The sequence below is a fragment of the Archocentrus centrarchus genome, chromosome 9 (assembly GCF_007364275.1).
Source record: "Archocentrus centrarchus isolate MPI-CPG fArcCen1 chromosome 9, fArcCen1, whole genome shotgun sequence".
Classification (NCBI taxonomy): Eukaryota; Metazoa; Chordata; class Actinopteri; order Cichliformes; family Cichlidae; genus Archocentrus; species Archocentrus centrarchus.
Genome location: NC_044354.1, coordinates 26110330 through 26132181, shown reverse-complemented (window position 1 = coordinate 26132181; position 21852 = coordinate 26110330). Strand labels below are relative to the sequence as shown.

At 42.6% G+C, this 21852-nt stretch overlaps 1 protein-coding gene across 3 annotated transcripts in view; it reads left to right on the top strand.

Annotated features, from left to right (window-relative positions):
• The window catches only part of slc4a5a (solute carrier family 4 member 5a), a 51253-nt gene that overhangs the window by 24294 nt on the left and 5107 nt on the right, over positions 1–21852 (top strand). For all 3 annotated transcript variants that reach the window (XM_030737292.1, XM_030737290.1, XM_030737291.1), the window contains exons 7-21: positions 484–594; positions 1446–1501; positions 3073–3230; positions 3336–3423; positions 5644–5798; positions 5973–6101; positions 6693–6867; positions 13177–13310; positions 14385–14656; positions 15984–16045; positions 16380–16571; positions 17720–17833; positions 18201–18362; positions 18528–18706; positions 18891–18963. In XM_030737292.1, coding sequence (XP_030593152.1) covers positions 484–594; positions 1446–1501; positions 3073–3230; positions 3336–3423; positions 5644–5798; positions 5973–6101; positions 6693–6867; positions 13177–13310; positions 14385–14656; positions 15984–16045; positions 16380–16571; positions 17720–17833; positions 18201–18362; positions 18528–18706; positions 18891–18963 — 2060 coding nt within the window. The remainder of the gene's footprint in view (positions 1–483; positions 595–1445; positions 1502–3072; positions 3231–3335; positions 3424–5643; positions 5799–5972; positions 6102–6692; positions 6868–13176; positions 13311–14384; positions 14657–15983; positions 16046–16379; positions 16572–17719; positions 17834–18200; positions 18363–18527; positions 18707–18890; positions 18964–21852) is intronic.

Here is a 21852-nt window from a genome sequence, read left to right as displayed (position 1 = left end):
ACTGGTACAAGTGGATGTCACAGTTAGGCCCCGATTGTGGCCCCCTGGGAAAATTAATTGCCCACCCATAAGTTATAAGTTAACAGACAGTTGAGTTATAGCTCTGAAAAAATATCACATCAGTTTCAGGTCCCTGTTACTAATAATACTAAGCACATTGTTGGACAGCTGGCATACTGAAATAACACTCGGCATCCCTAACATATAGCAATTCTTTTTCTTTGGCACTGAATGCGTCATTCTGGTCCAACATATAATTTTGATGCCACTGAGAAATTAATTATGCATATATTTAACTCCCTTGCCAAATGAATGAACACTCTCCTGCAGTCAACAAGTCTCATATCCTCCACAGCGGATTTATTAATGTTTGATGAGTTAATTACCACTGTAGCATTTCCACATCTCATCAAGACACTGCGTACACATACTGTTCAATAAATCATAAATCATTTTGTTTCTCTGCTTCCCTTCCCTCGGCAGATCGGAATGCTGGGCCTCGAGGTGGGCCGGGTCTGGGGCCAGTGACCAACTTTAACAGGTCCACAGAGGACCTCCGAATGAAGCAGCAGCCCGCCAACTATGGCCGTCTGCGTGAGTGTCAAATTTAGATTTGTGAAGGCAATTTTAATAAAATTCATTATATTTTCACTTTTTTAAAGAAAGAGTAAAGAGTCAAAACCTCTGTAACCACATCATCCTCGAACCCTTAATCTCCAAACGACACATTACAGTGTCACTTGTAGATAACTGTTTATTATATGCAATATTTCTGCATATGCTTACTTGTGTACTCAAAGGATACTGATTTGTTAAAGCCATCTATCCTTATCCTGGACTTTCATTCTAACACATAGAAGATTTGTTTTTTAGTGATACCAGCGTATAAATAAGGGGCAAGCCAAATTATCTATTAGAGAGTTTTTGGTATCTTGTTCTCTGTTTGTCATTGTACATGTATCATTTTAAACTGTATCCTGATTTGGAATGATGATCTCCAAATACGAGCTGCTACAATGTACCCAGTGACCAATTTATTTGGTAGCAATAGTACAAAAGCTTTACTAGCTTAATAAGTTGCGTTTTTAGCTGGTGCACAGGCAGAAATACATAGAATGAAATATATCTTGTTACTAACTTGTAATATAATATTTTGTGTCCTTGAAATCTACACAGAGAACGGACACAGAATATTACCTAAAGTGCAGAATGTACCACAACCATTACAACCCCACCACTAAGTGTGAGAATACTAAAATGTAATTTCAACACCTTTGTTCGAAAATGCCTGAACGTCATAAAAGCAGAATTTATGAATCTAATGTAGTGCATTAGACTGTGAAAATGTACCCAATAGGTGTACCTCATGTGCCAGTTATCAATTTTAGAACTGATATAAGGTAGATATAAGGGGTAATAACCGTAAAACTGTCCCAACCTTGCAGGTCACGCCCAGAGTAGGAGTATGAATGACATTGCAGATACTCCAAGCACAGACCAGGTGAGTTATTACTGAAATGAGCTCATTATCTACAGTCCATCAGGAACACACTGGGCATCCCTAAGATATAGCATGTTTTTCAAAAAGTTTATTTAATATTTGTGTAGCTTTGGTTTGATCCTACCAAGTACTGATTCATGTTCACGTTCCCGTCTTTTATAATGCCAAATATCTATTTATCTGCATTGAGGGGATCTCTGGAGGATACATTTGTTTCTACTTTCTTGCCTTCCATTACTGGAGAGCTGACCTGTCTTGTGTGTCAGTGATGCATCTCATAATATTGAACTGCTGTTTCTCTTGAGTGGCACGAGCCTCTGTCCTGAGAATCATCCATTTTTCACTGCAGCTGCTCGCTAAGGCGATAGCAAGTGATAGAGGGAGTGTGCAAACACATAACTCACTCATTAGTGAAGCTGATGGAGTAATTGTGACTTAAACCTGGTGACGCATGCCTGAACCACTGCAAGGCCAGGCTGTTGTCGCTTGGATTAGGCTACTGGATTTTCCACTTGACAGGTCAGATTAAGTGTCACTCACTGGGAGGAATAATGTATAGAAATGAATGAATGAGTATTTGAAGGGTGTGATGTGGGCCATAAAATTTGTTAGTGCAGGATGAGTGCTGGTTGTCCACTTCCAAGAGCCCTACTTATTGTTTAGCTGGTTGTTCAGATTGTATTTAGAAGTCTACAGTTGGTTGCATGTGACCACGGACAAGTCATTGTTCATTTTGTTACAGTGTACATTTGTGTTTGTGTGTGCCACATTTTCTATGTCAATATTGAGCTGGCACTGGGGAAAGATGGATTTTACTGTCAGTCCATGTGCTTTCCTCTCACATGTAGCCACAGATTCGGGTTATGGGTTGTTGAAAAGGCTCTCCACTACCCAGTGTTATTGTGCAACAAGCCAATTTCCTGCCACACCTTCAAATGTAATCAAACAGGTCAGATTGGCTTGCCATCTCAGGTCATGGGCATTTGTTTTGTCTGTCTGATTGTGTGTGTGCATTTCTTTAAGGATTTTATACCCGTGAAACAACACAGAATTGCGTTTAACAATGCCCTCCCGGGCTAATCTGACAGGTTTGGGGAGGCTGTCAGTAATGACAAAATAAAACTTTAATGATCCTGGTAGGTAGATCCAATCACTACAGTAACCAGTACTGTCAGAATAAATGCACATGTGTCTGTCAGTTACAGCAGTTATAAAACCCCCAAGCCTGAAAAATAACTCTCTAAGATGTTATAATTTAAATAGCTTGTTCAGTATTATTACAATATATTTCCACTTTGCTTTCATAGATGAAAGAAAAGTAACAATGACAATTATTGCGTAAGTGGTTTATTTTCTGCTACAGCGTTCGGTTTAATCTCTGAAAATGTGTAAATTAGAACACATTTGAATAAACTGAAGATGGCCACATGATGCAAAAAATGAAATTAAATAAAGCATGTAAAATAAAATATGAATGCATCAAAGCTGTAACATGTAGGAACTGCACAGTCCACTACTGCAGCAAGATAATGCTTGACCATGTCCTCCCTTCGTTCCACCATTTTCTGTAGCTGAAAAATAAATTCATGAAGAAGATCCCCAGAGATGCAGAGGCGTCCAATGTCTTAGTGGGTGAAGTAGACTTCCTCAACAAACCTTTTGTAGCCTTTGTTCGCCTGGCCCAAGCTACAACCCTAGGAGGTCTGACAGAGGTCCCTGTTCCCACGAGGTAAAAATCATTTGCAATATGTCATGAGCCTTGAGCCCTACTCTACAAACTACATCTGCAGTTCCAGAACAAATAGTAACTCACATTTGTTTCCCCACTCTACAGATTTCTGTTTATTCTCCTGGGGCCCCAAGGAAAGGCCAAGTCATATAATGAGATTGGCAGAGCAATAGCAACTCTAATGGTGGATGATGTAAGTGTCTGTCTTTGTGTATTAAAATGCTTCTGTTACATGCACTCTTTATTAGACTTCACAATCTGACAGCATTTGAATGGGAAATGTGTTCAGCATGTTTAGTGTGCACTTTAGCCTGCCAGTCTACTGGGAGATCTGGTATGTTATGTTTTGATTATGTCTGGAAGTGATGCTGATTGTTAAGTATCAGTTATGAGCAGGGTTTCTATTTAGATAATGAGTCCATTGTTTGTTAATGACAGCATTATTCTCCTCCCTGAAAGCAGTTTTATTCTGTGTTATATCACTAAGCACGAAGCCAGATGTGTCATTTTAATAGCAGATACAAGCAGTAAGGAAGTGACAGGATGCTATTTTAAATGGATTCTTAGCATTTTCCCCATCCACAATTAAAGCATGATTGAAAATTTGTGGTTGGTATTTTGAAGCTGACCTATTATTAAGTATTGAGAATTATAATGTGGCATTTTAATAGGAGTTAAATCTTCCCTCTGGTGCTGGTCAGATTCAAGAGCAGTGTATGCAATGCTTTCTAATAATAGTGCCTAAGGGAAGCATGTATAGTGTAAATAAAATTGGTCCTAGCACAGAACCCTGTGGAACTTCATAATTAACCTTAGAGCATGAAAAAGACGCCCCATTTAAACTTGTGTAATTGCATGTAGTTACATTTCACCTATGGTCAGGATTGGATAGCGTAAGTCAGTGTCAGACTGAAAGTGCTCTGATGAAGCCCGTTTACATTATCAACACCAGCTTGTGGTTTTGTGTATTTATTGTTTCCACAACCATCAAAAACCATCAAAATGATTTTCTATTACATTAAATGTCTCAAGGGTCTTTCTAGAAGCAAGTCATTCTGGGCAGTTATTCTGAGGCCCCTATCTAAATTAGTGGTGAGATTAAAAACTTGGTTTGGACATCAAAAAGGGCATGCATACAATCATCAAGGAAATCCAGTAAAAATGGTCAGAGACTGATGACTTTATATGAAAATATGGTTTAAAAAATTGGTTTCCATGCAAGTTATTACACATGCACAAAGTTTACAGCTTAATTATGGCTCATTCCACAGTGACGTCTGATCAGTCTCTATCTCACCCCACTGAATAAATGTAGTCTTAATTTATCTTATGGACACTGCATACTAAGAACAACAATATCTACACTGACCTGCCATCACACAGCTGAAACTATTATGAAACTGTGCATATTTATAGATTTAGGATTCTTTGAGTGCCATGCTTCTCTCTTACAGCATCTATCATGTTCCTTCTAGACTTAACTTTGATAACTTTGGTCATGTTCAATCCTTTAATATAGCACTTTTGTGCAGTTGAAATTTACTGAAAACAACTGAATTTCCTGAATAGTAATAACACCGCCATTAGCATTAACCGCTGCTTGGTGCTAAAACATCAGCACGTCAGCCTTGTCTTAAGAAAACTGTTATAGAGTCGTTATAGAGTCGTTAGAATCTACTCAACGACAAAATGGTGCCTCTGCTTGCTGTCATTCTTACTTTGTATGTGCCAGTAATGTAGCTGACCGTTCTACAGATCAAAAGTTAGGCTATTTGAAGTGAAATCAGATGGAGAATATCAATAAAGCACCACATTTACTACCATTACAACCATCCATTTTCTGGATGGTGTCTATCCCAGCTGCCACAGTGCGAGAGGCAGGGTACACCCTGGACAGGTCGCCAGCCTGTCGCAGGGCTAACGCAGAGAGACAGACAACCATTCACACTCACATTCACACCTGTGGCCAATTTAGAATCACCAGCTAACCTAACTCCATTAACTGCATGTCTTTGGACTGTGGGAGGGAGCCAGAGTATTAGGAGAGAACCCGCGCAGACATGGGAGAACATGCAAACTCCACATATGAAGCACCGGATTCTGACCCAGGACCTTCTTGTTGTGAGGCAACACTGCCAGTTAGAACCACCACTTTGATATTTTTTTCTTTTCTGTTTTTGATAGACGCCCATTTCTAAACATTTTCACTTGTCTCTATGAGCATGATTAGTGGCTGACTGGTAGTTGTTCTTAAATAATCTAGCTGAGAACAGATAACGATATAGCCTTAATAACTGATGTTTAATAAGTCTCCAGAGTCCATCAAAGGAGCAACACATACTGATTTCTATCTCAATGATACAGGCCAAGTGAAACAGTTTTTTTTTTATTTCTCTTTCTTCCTCCCTCCCAGCTCTTCAGTGATGTGGCATACAAGGCCAGAGATCGGGAGGATCTTATTGCAGGAATAGATGAGTTTCTGGATGAAGTAATTGTGCTTCCGCCTGGGGAGTGGGATCCCAAAATCCGCATTGAGCCGCCTAAGAAGGTTCCTTCAGCTGATAAAAGGTTGGCAATAACTAACCACCCGAGTAATGCATATGAAGCGCAATTGTAAACCTCACTAAAATCAAGTCTTTTTGTTAAAGATCTAGAGTTACAGAAAAATACATTTTTCTCTGAGAAAAAGATTAAAGCTTAATACAGGGTGGAATCGTGCCTTTAAGTCAGTGTGTTCTGCAGGAAGTCTGTATTTTCCCTAAACGAGCTGGGACAGATGAACGGCACAGCTGGTGGAGGAGGAGGCCTAGCAGAAGACGAGGAGATGCCAGTTCAGCATGAGCTTGGAGAGGAGCTGGCATTCACTGGACGGTACGTAGTCCAGGCCACATGGCAAACTGCTGAGAGGTTTAAACACAAGCAGACTCTGGAAATTTGAATATAGCTTAATCAATATTTGGCAAAGTAGGCAAATTATTTAAGAACACCTGTCCTAAAAAGATGCGGACCCTCCCTTATGAGCACTTTGGCAGTGGGTACAAAAGTTAATCTTAACAATGGACAGATTTGGACTACCAGTTTCAGCTGTGGCTGGAAAACAAAGCAAGAAAACTGAATGTTTTGTTTAGAGCAGAAAACATTACTGAAAATATGATTTTATCCTGTTCGAATGCAATGATCCAATCCAATGAGCCAATGATAAACTGGGAGCAGGTTTCAGTAGTGAGTAGTACTTATTACACTTTGTCAAAGTCAAAACACAGAGGTGACTTTTTGAAATGATAGAAAATAGACTTGAAAGCGACAAGCACTGACCTCCTCTGTCTGCATGCCTAGATGTCACTTCAAATCACTGTGTGAGTGTTCATGGAAAAAGACAGATGGAAACAGTCTCTGCTTTAGAGAAAATAACATTTCATGCTGAGAAGCATCCTAACCACTGTGTTGGTTGTTGTGCAACAGGTTCTGTGGTGGGTTGTACCTGGACATAAAGCGGAAACTGCCATGGATCCCTAGTGATTTCTACGAAGGGTTCCACATTCAGTCCATCTCCGCTGTGCTTTTCATCTACTTAGGCTGCATCACCAATGCCATCACCTTTGGTGGTCTCCTTGGAGATGCTACTGACAATTACCAGGTAATGCTGAGTGCCATAATAACGACTTGTACATTTGGAGAGTGCAGTGTATGACATGCACTGCAAAGGCTACTTAGTTGGAAAGAAAATTTCTACAAATTCAAATTTTTTGTGGCTTGCAGCTGTCTCTTTTTTGTCATTTCCCTTCTGTCTGTGGATTACTATGGGATGAGAATGGAATCAGAATCAGAAATGCTTCATTGATTTCAGAGGGACATTTCAGTTGTTACAAAGAATAAATACTCAAATAATTTTAAATAAGTTAAAACCAAAAACATTCTAATAATATAAAAATCAAAAAGATACATTTCTATTATCCATACTGTATAAATGTACACATAATAAATTACACTAGTGAACTGTAGTGTCACCTATTAAGGGAGGAGTTATAGGAATGACCTCCTGTGGCGCTCTGTGATGCATTTTGGTGAGATGAGTCTTGCACTGAATGTGCGCCTGTGTCTCATCACTGTGTCATAGAGTGGGTGGAAGCTATTGTCCATAATGGCCTGCACCTTGGACAAAATCCTCCTCCCCAACACTGACTTCAGTGAGTCCAGCTCCACTCCCACAACATCACTGGCTTTGTAGATCAATTTGTTGAATCTGTTAGCATCTGCCACCCTCAGCCTGCTGCTCCAGCATGCAGCAGCATAGAGGACAGTACGTGCTACCACAGACTCATAGAAGATCCTGAGCATAGTCCTGCAGATGGTGAAGGACCTCAGGCGCCTCAAAAAATAGAGACGAATTTGGCCCTTCCTGACATGCGATACTAAACATGAATAACTCTTAGCCCAGTCCAGTTTATTGTCAATGTGCACTCCCAGATATTTGTAGTCCTCTACAGTGTCCACCACTCTGGAGTCTGTTTTCAAAAAGTAGCGTTTTTACACCATTCTTGTGTAAACAGGAGGCCTAAACGCATCAAAACTTAGTCGTTTTCATGTGAAAAAGTTCTCGTGTAACTGTAGAGGTGGTGGGTGGGGGAGGGGTGGAGGTGTGAGGTGGGCTATCACAGGAGGGGGGCAGGCTATTAGGAGGTGAAGGGAGGTGGAGTGGAGTGGACTGCTGAGGATCGGCAGCAGAGGAGTCAGGACGGGGGAGGACAGAGCCTTCAGTGTCAAACCTGTTAAAGAACAGATTTAGCTCATTGGCCCTGTCCACACTACCTCCCATTCCTCTGTTGTTGCTGGACCTGAAGCCAGTAATGGTTCTTATTCCACTCCAGACCTCGCTCATGTTGTTCTGCTGGAGTTTCCACTCCAGCTTCCTCCTGTAATTGTTTTTAGCCTCCCTAATATGTTACCTTTCCACCGCCGAGGTGCCGGTGCTCGTGCCAGTGCTGGTGTCAGTTTCAATGAACCGGTGAAATGCTTAAGAATGAGCCTGTGTTTTCACTGCGCTTTGTGAGTATGAGTGTGAGCAGGTCCTCATCTGGACATGGAAGCACAAGGGCACAAACGTAGGAGAACACGCTCCCCTTTCTTGTGCTGCAAACACATTTTACGGTCCAAACAAAACTACTGCAGCATCTGTGTGCAGCACAAGGTAAACACAGACCGCGATTATGAGCAAGACGACAGCTATATACTTTGCATCCATTTACCTGTGATATGAACTGATACAAAGCAGCAAGTTCAGCCTCAGGGCCCAACCTAATTCACAGCCGTGAAAATCGCTTCGCTTTTCTCATGTAATACACACCATGCAGTGAAATAGTGGTAGAAAACTTTACGTTGAGATGGCAGAGTCACGCCCTTCTGCCGCTTTCATCATGCGTTCTTGGTTCGAGACCAGCTAGCTTGCGGGGCCCAAGTTGAACCCGTTTTACAGCCAAGCACCAAGTGCGTTCGCAGTGGAAAAAACCGCTGAACGGTTCAAATACTGTCACCGGCACCCCGTTGGTAGAAATAGGGCCATAGCAGTCTTTGGTTCCCTCTGGATCGTTCTCACCTCCTCCCTGTCTACAGCTATGAAGGGCCTCTTCTTGTTGTTAAGGAGAGCTTCAATGCCCTTTGTTGCCCATGGCTTGTTGTTTGGGTAGCATTTAACAATCTTTGTTGGGACAGTGGCGTCCACACCGAAATTATTGTGCACACACACATTCTGTGAGCCTGTTGATGTCCTTTCCATGTGGTTCACAGAGTGTCGGCCAGTCTGTCACTTCAAAACAGTCCTGCAGTGCCTTCTAAGTCTCCTCAGACCATCTGTTTGTTGTCCATGTGGTCACAGGCTGACTCATCACCAGTGGCACATAGCAGGAACTGAGGGTCACCAAGCTGTGCTCGGGGGGGGGGGGGGGGGGGGGGGGGGGGGGGGGGGGGCAGCTGTATGCGTCTTCAACATTAGCACACACCAGGTCCAGGGTTCTTTCCTCTCTCGTGGGACAGTCCACATACTGAGTGAAGTTTGATAGTACGCAGTGACGTGGTTGAAGTGACGCCGATGTTGGGTTGGCAGGGGGGACGTAAACAGCCACAGTAATAACATGGGAGAACTCCCGTGGTAAATAATATGGCCTGAGTCCAACAGCCAACAGCTCAATATCTGGGCAACCTGCACGTTCCTTGATGGTAATGTGACCAGGGTTACACCAGCAGTTATTAACCAGCACAGCGAGCCCTCCTCTTCTGCACTTGCTGCTCTCAGTGTAACTCTGGTCGGCCCAAATAGTCTGAAAGCCATCAATGAAAACATTGTCATCCAGAATATCCTGGTGTAGCCATGTCTCTGAAAAGCACATTACACTACATTCCCAGTACTCCCTCTGACGCCTGACTAATGCTGTTAGCTCGTCCATCTTGTTAGCCAGCGAGCTCACGTCTTTAGCCCTTGCTTTTCTTGCGCCTTGTTTTGTTCCTCCTCTGCATCCCTTCTGCGGCCGTCTCTAAAGCTCTTCGGGAATGTTAGTTGTCCTGGTCACTATGCTGGCCGGCTTCAGCACAATCAGCTGATGAGTTCACAGTTGCCTTGTCAGAGTTATATACAAGTTAAAAAGAAAACAAAAAAATACAAAAGGGAGCACTGCACCAGGCTGCACACACTGTTCCGTGCATGCGCACAATATAAATAAAATAGATATAATGAGCACGGGAAACAATAAAATGTTAGTGAGAGCAACAAGTTTATCTATGCACAATCTATTTTTCAGAAGCTGTTTTTGTTGTAGATTTTTTTTTTTTTAATGAGTATAGAAACATGAAGAGTTCAAATGCAAAACCTTCTAAATCTGACTGGACACTTTTCTTTTAAAAGAGCATTTAAAAAAAAAAAATCTGGATCCTGTGGTAAATTTGAGTAATTTCATTTCACAGGCAATGGTGAGGTGCCTTTTTTCAAAAATGTAAATATAGTAATTTACCTACTTTTTAATAAATAATATTTTGTTTTGAGGCAAAACCAGCAAAATCTTCAGTCCGTCATCTGCCCAGTGTGAATGAAGGCAAAAGGCACAAATATCAGACTATGATAAAAAGATTTCTACATAAATTCTGAAGAAACCTGCTACCAGCTTATTCCTCCCAGGTTTCAGTGTGTTCGTTTATCGAACAGGAATTAGTTTACAAATTAATCTGGGTCAGAACTGCATACCATGCCCAGTGTGGTACTGGACATGAAATGAAGTACCCACACTCGCTTCTTCAGTGTTTCATATAGTCAAAGCTTATCAGTCTTGGTTACATCATATACAAAACAAGAAATGTGCAAGACAAAGGATTCCAGCAGCTGCGTCTTCCCATGACCTCGGAGTTTCTCTTTATTGTTTGTTTGGTCTCCGTCAGTGGCTGACCATTCCACCCGATAGAGTCCTGGCATCTGTTATTGATAATCTGTTATTGATAGAGACATACCCAGAACGAACACACTGTTCTTGGCTGACACCAAATATTATGTGCTTCTGTGTCATTAATCAATTATGTTTATTTTCCAGTCTAAGACAGATTTCTCAGGCAAATAAATGTAAAGATGGTAAGAGCAAACATATACCACGAGTATATTTGAAACTTCATAAAAACTCATTTCCTTCAATTCACACAGTACAACCACAGTGGCACAAAATGGCAGCAAATTTATTTTAACAATAAGAGAATAGTAGATACTAGGCCGAGGGGTTCGTGACAACCGAGGGATGGACGCATACGGGAGGCCGTGACCGCCGGATGTGGCCCGCAGGCTGCCAGTTGACGTTCCTGTCGCTGTAGATCAAAATGATGGGCAGCCTTCAGATTTTTGCATTATTGTTGAAATAATTCCACTCCACAAGAATAAATATAAAACAATTAGTAACAACACACACTGTTCAGCTCCAAAATCAAATTTGGTTCCCCTTTTCAAATGGTTAACACAATAAAGTTATGCCAACAAGAGTGACTGACTGCATCATCCTGACAAGGAGCTGAATTCATCGATAACAAAGAAGGCAGCTAGGGTTGCTAAAACAAGCAGAAGACATCCACACAATGTACAAATTTGCGAACTGTGCCCCAAATGGTCACACTATCGTGTCACCTAATAGGTGAGACCTAATCACATCAGTAGTTCAAGCACCAAAGAAAGAGCAGAAACACGGTTGATCCCTTACTTGCTCCCTAATCGGTGGTTACAGCAATGTGTGGAGGCCAGGTTGCCAAGAATGTTTTAAGATAATGTTAAAAATACAGTCACAGCTGCCCAGGTTGTTCCATTGTGATTTTATTGTGCCTCGACATTACAGATCAATTCATATGTATTCATGTCTCACAGATGAGTCCACAGTTAACGCATGCATTACCTATTGAAGCTGAACAATAGCCGCATTTAATATGACACAGACAACACATATAAACAGACAAGTAGCAGCAGTAGATTAAAATCAATGGCTGGCTGCTCAGGAAGTTCATGTGTAATTTGTGTGTCAAATTTATGAAGTTAGGTAAGATACATATTCAATCTTAAGCATCTTGAGTCTTAGTTTGTCATACCAGGGACACTGTTTTCCTCTGTTTAATTTAGTTTGTCTACAATTAAATAATCAACTTCAGCGCATCGTGATGTCATGTGAGAGAAACTACAAGACACCTTCATCAATTACATTTTGCTGCCCAGACATGATTATTTCAGTAATGTGAACCTGTCCTTGCTGGAGTATTGGGCTTTGTAAATCAGTCTTGATGTCCACTGCACTGAGGTCAGAATATATTTTTAGTTCATTGTGATTTCTGATCAGTTCTCTGTTTTTCTTGTTGAGCATCAATACCTTTGCGAACACACACACACACAGGTCCAAACAGAAATAATTTGAGATAAGTGCTTTGTCTGGCCTGTATTGCCTTCCTGTGAAGCTGAAATACAACATCCTATCCCAGGGCTCTTCAACTCCAGGCTTCGAGAGCTCCTGTCCTGCAGGTTTTAGATGTGTCCCTGATCCAACACACCTGAATCAAATGGTTGAATTACCTCCTCAGTATGCAGTCAAGTTCTCCAGAGTCCTGCTAATGACTTCTATATTTGACTCAGGTGTGTTGAAGCAGAGACACGTCTAAAACCTGCAGGACAGGGGCTCTCGAAGCCTGGAGTTGAAAAGCCCTGTCTTATCCCTTTGTCTTATGTGTAATGCTCTCAAACACAGTGGTTGCCATCATCTTACACCCACCAACACAAAAGACGTCTTTGTTCATTTTTTTTTCCTCTCTTCTTCTCATCTGGATCTTGAATTGTTGGCTTAACCCTGAAATACACGTGATTATACGTGTGTTTCATTGTGTTGCTGCTCTCTGAGTTGCATGCAGAATTCATATGGTCAAAAAAATGTAGAGTAATTTTTCCCCTCTAAAAAAGTGGCGGGGTATCTGTCCACTTTTGTCAGTGATGCAGGGAGACTCTGCTTTCACTGCACAAGCCTCACATGTCCCAGTAATGGGTGGACCAAAGAATATGTTCCCAATCCCGTTATTATTTTTTTTTAGGATTTTTTTTTCATTAAAAGTCCCTAATCTTTCACTGATTTTAGTGCCTCTTTATTGAGTCCCCCCCAATACCTTTTTTGTTTTATGAGACGTTGTAAAGGGGGACATGGAAGAAGAGCACTTCCCTTTACCATTTATTGTTATACTTTAATATATTTTGTTGGAAAGTATGTTTTATTGGGCCAGCATTAGCGATAGTGGTACAAAACTACATGTTAGTTGTCTAGGGTTAATCAGCAACATTGCAATTTTTAGCTGCATTTAAAATTCACAAATTGGTGTGTGAATCTCAATCCACAGCAGCTCCTGTTTCAAACTGATTAACTCTCTGTCTCTCTGCCAAACCTTCCTCTGCCAACAGGGGGTGATGGAGAGTTTCCTGGGTACAGCCTTGGCTGGTTCTGTATTCTGTCTCTTCGGTGGTCAGCCCCTCATCATTCTCAGCTCCACTGGGCCCATCCTCATCTTTGAAAAGCTCCTGTTTGAATTCAGCAAGTGAGCCTCTTTAGATCGTACATAACCTGCAGTAGATTTATATAGTGGGAAGATTTATATCCTGCGAAGCTCTGCAGACACCTTCTGTAATATCAGGATTAAACATCTTCTCACCTCACTACATTATTATGTTTAGTTTGCATTAAAATCCTTCTAAGGTGAAGAGTTTCAGTTTAACTGCTGAATATAGTATGTCAGAGTATATGAATAGCTTTGATTTACTTCAGGCTGAATTTAAAATGCAGTTACTGAAGACCTGCATTGCTAGATAAAGAAGAAAAAGATTTTGCCTTATTGTAATTCGCTGCTTACTTTAACCAGAAAACAACAGGAGAGGCTCTTTCACAGTTTTGATCTTTGCTCTGAATGCAACTACTGTACAGAGAATGGGATCGCTGTAAGAGGGCCCAGCAGATGACATATACCATGACTAATACATGACTAATAACACCAGCAGTTTAGTTGGTGTTGTATTGTCCTCATGAGTCTGCATGTGTCTGTGACTGTGGCAAAATGTAGTCCTAGAGACAACTAATGTTGCAGGAACTACCACAGAGAGAGCTTTGAATATTTCACATTTCAGTATATTTGCCTGCATGCAGAGAGATTTTGTCAACCAGAGAGCATCACAGATGTGAAAGACGCAGTCAAAAATATTCACGCCCAGAAAGCTGGCTTTAAGTAATTTGATTACATGTAAATTTTACATGTAATTTTGCTACATGAGTACAATGTAAATCATTAAATTTAATGAAATCTGTTTTAATGAAATTTACTTGACTGATATACATTCAGTACATTAATTAACATAAACATTAATTAACAGTAGGCTTCCAAATGTCATCTCATTGGTGATCATGTGATATATTAACGCCATTTATCTAAGTACGGACTTCCTGGTTCAACTGTCAGGACCAGTTGCAAGGACCTCACACACATGTGGTTGTTTACACAAGTCTTTGTCTATGAACACTCCAACAATGCTGCTTATCCCTAACAGCTTGTCTATATTGAGTTGTGTGCCTGAACGCAGCATTGCGCTCACTATTCTTTTCTAACCTCTCACTTCCGCAGGAACAACGGCATAGATTACATGGAGCTGCGTCTGTGGATCGGCATGCACTCATGCCTACAGTGTTTCATCCTTGTAGCCACAGATGCCAGTTACATCATCAAATATATGACGCGCTTTACTGAGGAGGGCTTCTCCAGCCTCATATCCTTCATCTTCATCTCCGATGCCATTAAGAAGATGGTGGGAGCCTTCAAATATTATCCCATCAACACAGACTTCAAGCCTGACTATGTCACCACCTACAAGTGCGAGTGCCTGGCCCCAGACCCGAGTGAGTTCACCCCTTGACTCAGGGATAGAGAGAAAAGGGAGATTATTAACAAGGAGACAGTAGGGCTACAAGTGGCTCATTAGACTGACATCACAGGCAGATTAGAGAAGAGAGCAAACTCAGTGGTATTGTGACATAATGACTTGGCTTTATTGTTTAATTATTATTTATAATAACATATGAATAAATGTAGTATAGCAAACTTAATTAAATTTATTATGGATATGAGTCATGATAGGTCATGAACCAAGCAGGATTTATTAACCATATCTGCTGATAACTGACAAAAAAGAATCTTTATTTATTTCATCTTTGATGCTTATTTAAAAATGAATACTGAGTTAAAACAAATTTATTAAGCATAGTAGAAAAGTGGATGGATGGATGGATGGATGGATGGATGGTAGAAAACTGAGCTAAAATGAATGGATGTCAAAGTAACAGTTTGAATGCACCTCAGTTTTTAGTTGATTAGGTAATGATTCAAAATCACATGTGTCCCTTTAAGGTCTGAATAAAATGTTTGCCTCCTACAAAGAAATGTTAGATCTTTTGTTGTCCATCGGTTTCCTTTGCAGTGTGTGCACTGATAGTGTGGTGTTCACTTTAATGGCACACAAAGTTTCATGGTGTTCACACATCATTAATGTGTCTCCTAACAGATGCCTCCTGTGGTTATTTTAGGCTGCCACATTTCACATTATTTAGTCATGTTGAAGAATCAGTTATGCTGTTTTTCTCAATCTGCGCTGAATTTTTTTTTCCAGCTAAAAAAACGGATATTGCTGTACAGAAATATCAACAATATGTTAGAGGCAATTTATTACTAGTGTCAACATCACACAGTTTATCCACCAGAGAGGACTGAGAAATGACTATTATATTAGCTCTGTGGACATCTTTTCATCATTTCTTTATAACCATGTTTATGATGATATCTGGAGTGATGAACAGCTTTATTCTTCTTGGGTTGAGGGGTTGATGACTTAGATATCATAGCATTAGTCTGTGGTTCTCACTAATTCTTCTACCTTTGTTTTTAAGTGCAAATAATTGGCAGTAATTTCTGCAGACACTGATTTCTGTAATTGATGTGTATCTTGTTTGCTTTTGCCATGCACAAACAATTTGGCTGCCGTCTCTTGCAAGTGAGTACCTTTGTGTCTGTCTGCATGGGACTCGGATTGCTCTCTGTCCAGCTGCTGGATTTTCATTACATTTTGTGTTTCTTCTTTCTTCCCCTTTTGTTTTTTTCATCACCCCGTCTACACCTCCTGACTCATTACCTGGCTGTTCCCTATTCTCTCACTCCCCCGTCCATGAACAGTGGCTGCAATGATCTTCAATGGTTTAGCTCCAATGCCAGATAACAGCTCTAGTGTCTCTGGGGTGAGTGCTTGCTTTCATTCAGTGTTTAATTTTCTACTTTTTGGTGCATCATATTTCAGGATAAATGTTTACAGAGTTGGTGACATTGCAGCTGCAGACAACATTATAATTGTTAGAGAAAAGCAAAATGGTTTGTTTACCACTAACCCAGGTATCAGCTCTGTGTCACAAATAAGTCGCTTTCCCTCCTCTGTGTGTGTCTCTCCATCAACCCCATCAATCTTTCACTATTACTAACTTTGCATACGTGCCGACAATTTTCACTCTCTACACATCTTTGTCGAAACACTACACTCTTCTTCATCCTTTCTTACTACTGCCACCACCATCCCAGTTGAATGTGACAGCTCTGGACTGGAGCCAGCTGAGCAAGAAGGAGTGTGTGAAGTACGGAGGCTCTCTGGTGGGAAAGTCCTGCAAGTACGTCCCCGATCTGGCCCTCATGTCCTTCATCCTCTTCTTTGGCACCTACTCCATGACCGTCTCCCTCAAGAAATTCAAGTTTAGCCGCTACTTCCCTACCAAGGTGATTAAACTATCCATCCATGTATCTATTGTTTTAACCAAGTTACAAAATGCTTTTGCAAAATAAGTAATTTTAAATTAAATTAAATGGGTTGTTTTCTTATATAAAAATACAAAAATTTATTACCAATATAAGTAGGCCCCTAGACAATAAATGGTGGAGGTATGCACTGGAGAGAAGAGGAATGAAATCAGTAGAAACAAGACAGAATACATGTGTGTGAATGAGAGGGAGACAGGTGTAACAGTGAAGCTGTGAGGAGCAGAGGTAGAGAAGGTGGATGAGTTTAAATACTTTGGGTCAACCATTCAAAGCAATGGACGATTCACAAGAGAGGTGAAGAAGAGACTGGAGGCAGCGTGGAGAGGGTAGAGATGAGTGTCAGGTGTGATTTGTGACAAAAGGATAACAGCAAGAGTGAAAGGGACGATTTACAAGATGGTAGTGAGACCTGCTATGATGGATGTTCTATGGTTTGAAGATGATGGCACTGACAAAAAGACAGGAGGCAGAGCTGAAGATGTTAAGATGTTCAGTGGGAGTGACCAGGATGGACTGAAATGAGTACATCAGAGGGACAGCTCGGGGTGAGCAGTTTGGAGACAAAGTTAGAGGCAAGGCTGAGATGGTTTGGACATGTGCAGAGGAGGGAGAGTGGATATACTGGACAGAGGATGCTGAAGGTGGAGCTGCCAGGCAGGAGGAAAAGAGGAAGACTTCAGGGGAGGTTCATGGATGTAATGAAGGAGGACATGCAGAGGTGTGACAGAAGAGGATGCTGAGATAAGGTGAGAGAGAGGCAGAAGAAGAAGGAGAGTATAAACAAAACGTGCCTGTCATGTTTTGGAAAGTGTGGGACTTTTCAGGTAGAAAAACGTGTTATTTGATGGTGATTCTTTTAATCTACACAGTTACCTTTTTAACAGGAAGTGGAGAGTCAAACAGACAAAGAAGTAAACCTAATCCCACTATTCTTTTTCCAGGATTATGTTTGACTTAAGTGAAACTTGGCAGGTTACATTTTCTTTTGGATATTCATGAGTAGTTTCCTGCACATCAGACCTCTAAAGCATCTGTGTTTTAAGCTCTGCATAGAAATGTTTATATTTGGAATACAGACTGTTTTCTTTTTCTGTGTTTGGCACCAGCTGAGGAAACTCATCAGTGACTTCTCCATCTTCATGTCCATCATGACGTTTGTTGGGCTGGATATGTTAATGGGACTCAAAACTCCCAAGCTCATAGTCCCAACAGAATTTAAGGTAATACATTATGACCAATTTTAGAAGATAATCAGTTACAAAGTATTTCCAAAATTAACAGCTCCATGACATGTCAGTGTTTTAAGGATTAGTAGTGAATTTCCTGGGCTGATGTGTCTGCATTTTGAATGAAATGTCCAACAAAAGTGTTGAGTTTAATACTGCCCTTATATAGCTGGCTTTGCAGGCACACCCTTTGATTTTCTACAGACTGCAAATCTAAACTAAGAGTTTTACCAGTCTTCTGCTCTAACTCTCCACAAAATAAAGTAAATATGCACATTTCACTATACTGAGGAGATCTACTATACCAGCTTATATTTATGTTACAATAATGGTGGAAATCAAACCTCTTGTCTCCCAATAGCCAACTCGGCCGGATCGTGGCTGGCTTGTGATGCCATTTGGGAAGAATCCGTGGTGGGTGTATCTGGCCAGCTTTGTCCCTGCCCTCCTTGTCACTATCCTCATCTTCATGGACCAGCAGATCAGCGCTGTCATTGTTAACCGCAAGGAGAACAAACTTAAGGTAGGTGTGCTACTGGTTTGCACTGCTGGTACACATTTTCCAGTCAAAGTAACATCAAAGCCAGATTAACATTCAGGAGACAGCAAAATGAATTCAGATAGAATCCTATCAACTTCTGCCCCTAATGAGATCTTTTAAATAAAATGATCTTTGTTTCCCCTGCAGAAAGGCTGTGGCTACCACTTGGATCTGTTCTGGGTTGGGATCCTGATGGCCACATGCTCCTTCTTGGGCCTGCCCTGGTACGTGGCTGCCACTGTCATCTCTATCGCTCACATCGACTCTCTGAGGATGGAGAGTGAATCCAGCGCTCCAGGAGAGCAGCCGCAGTTCCTCGGGGTCAGGTTCGTCCACAGTAGCATAAAAACAAAGAGCACAGAAATAAAAAGGAAAGTGCGGGCAGCCACAACCAATACCAAAGAACAAAAGATCCACTTTTCTAAATCTTTTGTAGCTGACATAAAGGAAAGCTTTGTGAGACTGACTCCACACTCTTTTATGTGTATTTCATCAATTTCAAATATACAGAGAACAGCGAGTGACAGGCATATTGGTGTTTGTTCTCACTGGAGTCTCCATCTTCCTTGCTCCTGTACTGAAGGTATGAGGCACACAGTGGATGGTGTTTTTTTTTTTTTTTTGTTGTAACTGCATTATGAAACATGAACATTATGTGTCTTTTTTGCATGGTATTTCCTGTATCTTTTTAGAAAGGATTTTTGCCAAAAAATCACCTAAATTGAGGGTACTCACCACTTTACTGACAGAACAACAAATGCTTCTTGATCTGTCTGTCCATCCATCCATCCATCCATCCATCCATCCATCCATCCATCCATCCATCCATCCATCCATTTTCTTTGGTTTATCCGGGGCTGGGTCACGGGGTCAGTAGCCTAAGCAGAGAACCCTCTCCCCAGCTACTTCCTCCAACTCATCCAGGGGGACCCCAAAGTGTTCCCAGGTCAGCTGAGAGATATGATCTCTCCAGCATGTCCTGGGTCTGTCCTAGGCCTCCACCCGGTAGGACGTGCCCGGAACAACTCAGGAGGAGGCATCCTAGTCAGTTGCCTGAACCACCTCGACTGGCTCCTTTGGATGTAGAGCAGCAGCTCTACTCTGAGGCCCTCCTGAATGACTGCCCTCCTCACCCTCTCTCCAAGGGAGAGGCCAGCCACCCGTCTGAGGAAGCTCATTTCTGCCACTTGTATTCGTGATCTTGACGTACGTTGACCGGTAAATCAAGAGCTTCACTTTCACACTCAGTTCCCTCTTCACCACGACAGACCGGTGCAGCGTTTGCACCACTGCATACGCAGCCCCCAATCCGTCTGTCAGTCTGTTGCTCCCTTCTCCCATCACACATGAACAAGACCCTGAGATACTTAAACTCCACCTGGGGCAGCAACTAGTTCCCTGACCCAGAGTGGGCACTCCACCCTTTTCCGTCTGAGGGCCATGGCCTCCGACTTAGAGATGCTAATTCTCATGCCAGCCACTTCACACTCAGCTGAAAACCGCATCGTTCCTCTTGAATCTGAGGTTCAACTAATGAATGGACCCTCCTTTCCAGCACCCTGGCATAGACCTTACCGGGGAGGCTGAGAAGTGTGATCCCCTGATAGGTGGAGCACACCCTCCAGTCTCTCTTCTTAAAGATGGGGACCACCACCCCAGTCTGCCAATCCAGTGACACCGCCCCAGATCTCCATGCAATGTTGAAGAGGCGTGTCAACCAAGACAGCCCCACAACATCCAGAGCCTTCAGGAACTCAAGGCAAATCTAGTCCACCCCAGGGGCCCCGGCACCAGGGAGTTGTTTAACCAACTCAGTGACCTCACCCCCGGTGATGGGCTAGTTGTCCCCTTCATCCCCAGACTCTGCTTCCACTACAGAAGGCATTTCAATGGGATTAAGGAGGCCCTCGAAGTATTCCTGCCACCTGTCAGCAGCGCCCCACCAGCACCGTAAACCGTGTGGGTAGAACACCGCTTTCCCCTCCTGAGTCACCCAACAGTTTGCCAGAATTGCTTCAAAGCTGTCCAATAGTCTTTTTCCATGGCCTCACCAAACTCCTCCCACACCCGAGTTTTTGTTTCAGCCACCGCCAGAGCCGCGTTCCACTTGGCCTGCCGGTACCCCTTAGCTGCCTCCGGAGTCCCACAGACTAACTAAGCCCAATAAGACTCTTTGTTCAGCTTGATGGCTCCCTTCACCTCTGGTGACCACCATCTGGTTTGGGGATTACAACCACAACAGGTATCAACCACCTTGCAGCCACAGCTCTGAGCAGCAGCCTCAATAATAGAGGTGTGGAACATGGTCCATTCAGACTCAGTGTCCTCAGCCTCCCTTGGAATGCTGTCAAAGTTTTGCCGGAAGTGGGAGTTGAAGATCTTGCGGACTTGGGCTTCTGTCAAGCGTTCCCAGCGCACCCTCACAGTACATTTAGGTGTACCTGATCACCACTTGATCCAACTCCCCACCTGGTGGTGATCAGGTGACAGCTCAGCTTCTCTCTTCACCCGAGTGTCCAGAACATACGGGTGAAATATATCGAAGTCATTGGCAGGACTCTGGAGAACTTGACTGCATACTGAGGAGGTAATTCAGCCATTTGATTCAGGTGTGTTGGATCAGGGACACATCTAAAACCTGCAGGACACCGGACCTCGAGGCCTGGATTTGAGGATCCCTGGCCTAGGGTGTCCTGGTGCCACATGCACTTACGGACATTCTTATATTCAGACATGGTGTTCGTTATGGACAAACTCTGGTTTGCACAGAGTCCAATAACAAAACACCATCTGGGATTAGATCAAGCAGGCCGTTCCTCCCAATCACGCCCCTCCAGATCTCACTGTCATTGCTCACATGAGCGTAGGAGTCTCCCAGTAGGACAATGGAGTCACTGGATGGAGCACCCTTGAGCACTCCGCCCAGTGACTCCAAGAAGGGTGGGTACTCTAAAATGTCATTTGGCACATAAGCACAAACAACAGTCAGGACCCATTCCCAGCCTGAAGGCACAGGGAAGCGACCCTCTTGAACACTGGACATTATATTGAAGTAATGTACAGGCAGCAAGCCGAGGGGATACAAGAATACCCACCCCAGCTTGCTGACTCTCACCAAGAGCAACTCCAGACTGGAGCAGAGTCCAGCCCCTCTCTAGGAGACTGGTTCCAGAGCCCAGGCCATGTGGTGAGATGAGCCTGACTATATCTAGCCAGTATCTCTCAACCTCACGCAATAGCTCAGGCTCCTTCCCCACTAGAGAGGTGACATTCCGTGTCCCGATAGCCAGTGCCTCCACTCTTGGCCACTGCCCGACACACATTGCACCCGACCCGTACAACACCTCCTGTGGGTGGTGGGCCTACAGGAGGGCGAGCCCATGTCTCCTCTTCGGACTGCGCCCAGCTGGGTACCACGGGCTAATGCCCAGGCACCAGATGCTCTCCCTTGAGCTCCCTCCCCAGGCCTGGC